Source organism: Macadamia integrifolia, unplaced genomic scaffold (assembly GCF_013358625.1).
Source record: "Macadamia integrifolia cultivar HAES 741 unplaced genomic scaffold, SCU_Mint_v3 scaffold433, whole genome shotgun sequence".
Taxonomy (NCBI): domain Eukaryota; kingdom Viridiplantae; phylum Streptophyta; class Magnoliopsida; order Proteales; family Proteaceae; genus Macadamia; species Macadamia integrifolia.
The window spans coordinates 273,917-281,640 of NW_024870363.1; the positions used below are offsets into that span (position 1 = coordinate 273,917).

Here is a 7,724-nt window from a genome sequence, read left to right on the forward strand (position 1 = left end):
TCCTACAGCAAAATAAAATGGATAGATAATTAAAATCTCCACAATATTTACTTTTTACATTTATCCAGCAACAGTATCCCAACATTAGCATAACAACTGGTCACAGTTCCACTCTATCAATCCCACTATCTTCATCCTCTGGACTAAATTCACGACGAGAGATGATATTCATGAATGTCTTTGTGGCCTGACCAACAGCACGTGATGTCTTCTTCGCAGCTCCTGCGACGACTGGTTGCAAAGAAATTATTGGCAAACTAGCCCTCTCCTGTATCATAGCTGTATATCATGAATGAACAAGCCAAATAATCAGTTCAAAGAAAGGACGGTGCAAGGAAAGCTATAGTAAGCTTACTCTAACAGAAAAAAAAAAAAAAAAGAAAGATGAGGATAAGGCATAGAAAGCTTTATCATACAGATCGTCTGCTGCCGGGCAAGTGAACCGATCTGTCGAATTCCAGCTTCTGCTGCTTGCACTGCTTGAGCAGATTTGTTAACCCCTTCAGCTATCTCTTGACTGAGCAACAAAAAACAAACATATTAGGTACAGAAGCAATTTTATCTCAATTGTCTAAAGGCTATAGTAGCAAACCAAATGCTTGGGGATTGGGAAGTTTACAAATTGCTTAAGTTAGAATTATATAGAATTATAGGTTTCAGTCAAATGAACATGGATAGTGTCAGTATTTCATAATGGAGGAGCAATGCACAAGTTTGGGTAGTCTTCGGTGCCATGTCATGACAGAGCAACTCCTTATATCAGTTTTGGACAACACAAGTCTCCCAACTTACACAAGATGAAAAACGCTTCTATGAGGAGTTTTTCAGAGACAAACATCAGCTCAGCAAAGAAATACAACCTACATTAGTCACAAGATTATTAGATAAAAGTCGAGCATGTCTGCACCTGGTCAGCTGGTCTGAACAAGAGTTTAATTCAACCCTTGGATTTTACAGCTAGATGGCAAAGTTAGAAATCACTTTTGAACCTATGACGGCTCACTGATGAATGATGCTGGGAATATGTGTCATGTGATATCCACATTATATTGGCTTAATAAATCCCTTATAATATTATCCCCTAGTTAACCTATGGAAGTGAAAATCGAAATTAGAAGCTTTCGATAGCAAGCTCAAAATACCAAAGGATCTTAGCTTCTATCTACTTCAAGAAATTTGTCGAATTGCTTGATGCCTTTCCCCTCCTCTCTGAATCAATTCTTGGAATAACTCGACTAAAATTTGGAGGATTGAGTAATGTCATAGGTGGATCAAGGCATCACTTATCAAAAAGACCCAAAAAACAAAACTAAACAAAGTACATGATTCTACTGAAAATCATGTTTTTGAATGTGTGTCTACAGTGTAGGAGGAAACTAAATTTTGAATCATACATACCACATGGGTATGCTAATGTAAAATCCAAGAACCTACTATTTTTCATAAATCAAAATTTCAAAGTCGGACAAAACACTCAACTTTTCTGAATTTCTAAAACCTGGACCCAACCACTTTTAAACTCGGATAAGTTATTTCTTGTTGGAAGCCGTATATCAGACACCCTATTTTTGTCTGAAACCGGTTGGACAAAAATCAGTCCAGCAGGTTGGTCAAAATTTTGCCACCCCTAATTATCAATTCCTCCCTTTGTCCTAGGAGAGCTTGTTATCCATTCCTCCCTTTTGTCAGAGCCTGGAGCTCCCCCTCCATGCCAGTCTATCAAGTTCCTTTTTGTTGGTTGTCCAGATAACAACCAGGTCATGCAGGAATTGGTGGTGCTTTCAGCAGAGGGAATCGGATAAGTTTTTCCTCAGGCTCATTTCTCATTAAAGATTCTATTGGCTGAGACTGGAAACCTTGTCTTCGGTCCTGAGATAGCTTCCCCAATGGACTGCCCCCATGGAAGTAGAGAGAAAGTATTCCAATGCCACTGGCAGCTCCTCTCTCCCAGTGATGTCCTTTGGAGAAATTCTCACTTAGCTTAGGAGGGCTATATATATTACGCACTAGGTAGCATGTCATTCTAATGGAGGGCAAGAAGATCTAGATATTTATATTGGTTATTGTGGCATAGATCAGTTTGAGAGTTGTTATGTTTTTGTTGAGTGAGAAGGCTGTTTGCCTTATTTCTGAATATAATGATCTATTTGCGTTGTTGGCATCTTATTGTTGTTCTCTTTTATTCATTAAAAAATTCAATTATTGATTGGAATCCACAAGTCATACCCCAAACTTTAGATATATACATTGTATGATATGATGAGAACCATGAAAAGACCCTTTGTGTTAGGACAAGTTCAAAATCATTGAAAACTTCGAAAAACAAGTGAAAAATAAATCAGAAGAAAAATATGTTTTACATCTATAAATTTGAATAACGATGTGAACCTAAAGAAGTATTCTGTATTTACAGCTGCTGCTCCAAAAAAACAAAAGAGTACCCATTTAATAAACAATCGATAACTGTTTTTGCTCTAGTGTAAAGATGCAGCATACCACTGAACTAATCTAATCATTTTCAACAAAGACAGGATTTCATAAGCACTCTGTCCATTACCTCAGATCACTCAGTTCGAGAGTAAGATCACTAATTTCCATGCCTGAAAGCCTGATTGCAGCCATTGTGCTGGGAAGCTCCTCACGGGCTGTATCTGCTAATTTTGAAAGAGAGGTTGCAGCTCTCCCCATTGCCTAGGAGTAGAGAAGAAATGGAGAGAATCTATAATCATTAAAGTTAGAGACATCATAGACCTTAAAGTTGGATGCACATAAGAATTAGTAAGATTAATATTTCCAGGCAGACTGCATACACAAAAACCAATTCAATTCAAAATTCAATAAATAGAAGATCTTTTAGGTTCCTTAATGTTTTTCTTTTCCTATTTTTTATTTGGAAAATTATCTTGTAGCGTCCCTAATTTGAAACCTTATGTCTTATATCACCCTGGTTTGGATATAATATCGAGTAGATCCCCCACTTAAAGAAATTACACTTAAATCCATTCCGTTAGAGGAAAAACGTTAAGTGATGGCGTTGTGTGATTGCTATTTCATAAATTGCAAGTTTACCCTTGAGGAAGTGTAAACTTATTGTTTTTCCCTTCCATGTAAAAAACCCCAAATCAGCCGGTCTTCCCCAATTTATCGAAGGTTTAGGGTTCTCTGTTCTACAACCTACAACCGTGGAAAACCGTTAGAGATGGAGCGCTCTCGCTTCAACTTCCAACCCCTACAACCCCATGGAACCGCCGTCTCAACAGCCCCTGCAACCTCAAACCTTCTGTGCAACCTCCTCCCTCGCTGCGATGGGAGATCAGCATCCTTCCCCTACAACTCATCTTCCCCTTTTCTGCCCTCTATCTGACTGAATGAGGAAAAAAAAAAGGTTGAACATAGCATGAGAACACTGCCATCACCCTGCCTTGCCCAGAGCTTTGATTAACAATAAAAATTAAACCTTGATTTTACATCAGCTAATGAAGAGACAGTGATCACACCATGAGAAACTGAATCTCAAAAATTAAACATCAAAACTCAAAAACGACATCCAAAAAACCTTTCTCAATTCCCATAAAAAGGCACGCAACTTCCCCAAAAATCTAAGATCCACAATCGCTGGATAACTTCATATGATCAGCAAAAAAAAAAAAAAAAACTCTGGTCAAGCTTTGATTAAAACCCATGACACCCAAAACAAAAACAATTGCAAAAAAAATATAGAGAGAGTAGAGAGAGAAAGAACTCATTCAAGCTTTGATTAAACCCACATATCAGCAGGAACCTTGCTCATTTAACTCATTCAAGTTTTGATTTTAAAAGAAAAAGAAAAAGAAAAAAAAATAAAAATAAAATAAAAACTCATTCAATCTATAGATTGATGTTGCTTCTCAACCCAATCCAAAGTCAAGCCTTTTGTCGACCTTGTACCCCTTCAGGCACTGATCTGACGCTGCTTCTTCCCACGACAAAGACCTTCAATGGATTCTCCTTCCTTCGACAGGGATCCTCAATGTCTGCTCCTTCCTTCGATCGACCCAATCAATGACTACTACTTCCTTCCACAGACGCTATAGTGGGCAGCTCCTTCCTTCTAAGGTCCAAGTAAGTTTGTTTGAGAGTAAACGGGCTAAAACGGTAGGAATGGGTGTTTATATAGAGACATAACAAGGTCACAAGGGTATTTTCCAGTTATATGCTAACGGTGTTAGGCTTCAGGGGTGCAGTTGATATCATATGAAAACTGGGGTGGTATAGGTATAAGACAAGGTTTCAAATTAGGGGTGGTACAAGATAATTTTCCTTTTTATTTTTTAAGAGTGCCTTTCTCCTCTGGTGTGCATAAATGGTACTACATGAATTGCCAGGTAGATGATAGAGGCTCCATTGTAAACAAGTGTGCCATAATCCATATTTGAATAGCTCCACATTTATTAATCTTTAGAATGTCGAAGAAGCTGACCATTACATGATGAAATTCACAACATTATAAGTGTTGTAGTGCAAAAACTAGCCAAACATTCCTTGCTATCTAGAAGTCAGCTCCAGTTTTGTTGTTACTTCTTATTTCGATAGTCAAAAACGGCCTCAATATCAGTGCAACAACCAATATTTGGATCCTTCATCTTCTAATGATGTTTTCCAATCACCAGTGTGTGTTTAATTGCTCAGCTAATGCTACTGTGTTGCTTGAGTTTTAAGTGAAATATATTCATAATTTATGCCTTCACAGTGAGCTCTGACCTCCAGTTCATTACTATTTGATGTTTCAGCGGGGCTGGTAAGCAATGTAAGAGCCACTCTTCATCTAAAAACAATATCCAATTATGGCTTCTACAACCTTGGTAAAAGGGCAATCATCAAACTTCAATTTTCTTTCTCAAACTCAACTTTCCACACTAGAGGAGAAGCTTGCCTGGGTATTCAAGCATTCCATAATGACTTGCATTTCATTTGAGAGTTAAATCACTGGGTAGTTCAAAATCTTATAACCATGGTTCAAGATTATGGTTAAAATGACTGATATTTTGCAAAAAAAATTGGTTTTGCATAGGATCAAAATGAAACCCATGTCAACTCAGTAGGTATACAATGTTCTGCAAAAAAAATTTCGGTATTTTGGTACCAGTTTGACTTTTTGGCATTATTTCAGCGTAACAATATCAAGCAGTTTCATAAATTCAATAAGCCAATAATGGGTTAAAAATTTCAACGCAATTCGTTCTTTTCATGTGGTTTCTATAGTAAGAGGGGGAAAAGCCCATAAATCCTAGATTTCATGATTTTTTTGCCAAATCACCTGCATTTCTTGGTGGAACAAGGTGTTGGAGACTACCACAACATATCTACATTAAAAATTTTCCGGATTTGAAGCAAGATTTGTGCAAGATCCCAGTTTGGACGTACACCCTTTTTCCTTGAAACTATTTTTTGCAAAAAAATATATGGTAAATATTAGTGGTTGGCCTTCAATTTTTTATATGTTAGACACCAGATGCCAATCTAAGACTTCACAGAGTCGGATTTATTTTCTGTTCTTAAATTATTTTCTAAATTTTCCAGTTTAAAAAAAAAAAAAAGTGACTTTCTTGAAACAAATTATTGAAAAAAATATATGGCTTATATATTAATTGGGGCTCAATTCTATATATGTTAGACATCGGTTGCCAATTCAGGGCTTCAAGCGTTTTTTTTAGGTATATCAAGACATGGCCATCTTACGTGCTATAGTCGAAGGAATGGTTCCGTCAATGGCAGCAACCTGCTGAAGGTTTTGAGGCTACCTAAGACTTTGTGGTACTGTCGTACTGACATGGGCATAGGGATGTCATGTGTCAACAGTTGTACTTGTGACAATTGTACTTCTACTAACATAGGCATAGCGGTTAAGTGTCTATGATGACACTTTTTGACATTGATGTACTATTAAATGGTTTTTCTTCATTCTTAATACATATTTCATTTGCTTTTATTGAATGGTGCCTTATAGTACTAAATTATGTGTATAGTAAGCTATATTAGAGAAAGTATACAGCAGGATACGTTGTACACTACCAACCTAGGGTCCGAAGTCAAACTACTATTTGGGTGTGTAATAGGTTAGTCCTATATTTTTGGGAGTTTTATGCTATGGTGTGGAGGATTAGATATTTGTTTTTAATTAGGATTTATTCAATCATGTAATTAGACACAGTTTAGGAATTAGTTTCCCAATAATATTTGGAGTTTTATTTGTAATGCCCAGGCCCCATTAACTTTGCACAATATTATCCTCTTTGGCCCATGGGCCTCAAGGCTTCAAAATGCGTTGTGCCATATCAAGGAGGCTAGAGGATATCAACTAGCCCAATAATCTCCCCTTGGCGATGTGGGACTAAAGTTTGCACACCCTCACCGATCTCCCAAACACCCTGGTACTTGCCGCATTCTTGGTGGGGCCGCCTCACCGATCTCCTAGGCGGGTCTGATAGTTGCCATATTCTTGGGTGTCACAAACTTCACTCCTTTCGGCACGGCGTCCCTACTGTGGCCCCACACACTTTGGGGTCTGCTCTGATACCATTTGTAACGCCCTAACCCCATTAACCTTGCACAATATTGTCTTCTTTGACCCATGGTCCTCAAGGCTTTAAAACGTATTGTGTCATGTTAAATAGGCTAGAGGTTATCAACTACCCCAGTAATCTCCCCTTAGGTAATGTGAGACTAAAGTTTGCACACCCTCACCGATCTCCCAAACACCCTGTACTTGCCGTACTCTTGGTGGGGACACCTCACCGATCTCCCAGGTGGGTCCGGTACTTGCCGTATTCTTGAGTGTCACATTATTTGTTTCTAGAAATTGATTAGGATGTAATCAATTGGTTATAAATAAAGCACAAAAGGCTGAACACAGCCAATGATTGAATGAAAGAAAATGATGGTTGTTAACCATGGCTGAAAGATGCAGTGGCGGTGAGCAGCCATGGGTGAGAGACCCTGGACTGAGATAGTCCCTTATACCCCTTCTCTATCCCTTTTTTTTTTTTTTTTTTTTTAATCTTCCCCTTCTTCTCTATTTTCTGCTTTATTTTTCCGACTTGTTCCTTGAATCCTTGAATCTGAAATTTATTGATCATGTTTAAGATCTTGCATGGGGTTAAGTCATTCGTGATCCAACCTTACATTAGGATGTGAGAGGGCGTGCACAAGAGCCTGCACACTATGTCATTCATTTCCTTTTCCCGATGCTTAATTAGGGTTTCCCTAAAGTTTCAGGCCAAAATATGGCCAGTTGCAAAATGGTCAGGCGAAATGTGCATCCGAAATGCAAAATTCTGGTCGAAATTCAACAGAAATCCAAAATATATCAGTCCAGGTCAAAACTGAAACTTCGAACTATGCCTATAGGATCTTCTAAATCAATTGGAGGGGATCTACAATTAGGAAGATAAAAGAGCAGGGAAATGAATAATAAGACACTTCAACCATTCAACTGTTTTACAGTATTAGTCAGAGTGAGTGAAAATCTGGCAGCCTCTAGTATTTCATGGCTCCTTCCAACAGAAGTTTGGTTTCATTATATAAAATTCTCAAAACATATCTTCTCACCCAGTCAACCTAAATACACCTCTATGATTGTGGAGTGAACCAGGGGGCTGTTAAGAGCCTCATTATATTACAAAAAGAAACAAAACAAAAAAGGAAGATGTTTTTAACTCTCTTTTTCTTCTTCTTTTTTTTTTTTT

At 37.9% G+C, this 7,724-nt stretch overlaps 1 protein-coding gene across 1 annotated transcript in view; it reads right to left on the reverse strand.

Moving 5' to 3' along the window:
• The window catches only part of LOC122068595, a 10,812-nt gene continuing 3,088 nt past the window's right edge, over nt 1-7,724 (reverse strand). Inside the window, exons 3-5 of the mRNA XM_042632463.1 lie at nt 2,558-2,691; nt 417-517; nt 1-279 (exon numbers count right to left, since the gene is read on the reverse strand). Of these exons, the coding sequence (XP_042488397.1) occupies nt 101-279; nt 417-517; nt 2,558-2,691 (414 nt within the window). The 3' untranslated portion in view covers nt 1-100. The remainder of the gene's footprint in view (nt 280-416; nt 518-2,557; nt 2,692-7,724) is intronic.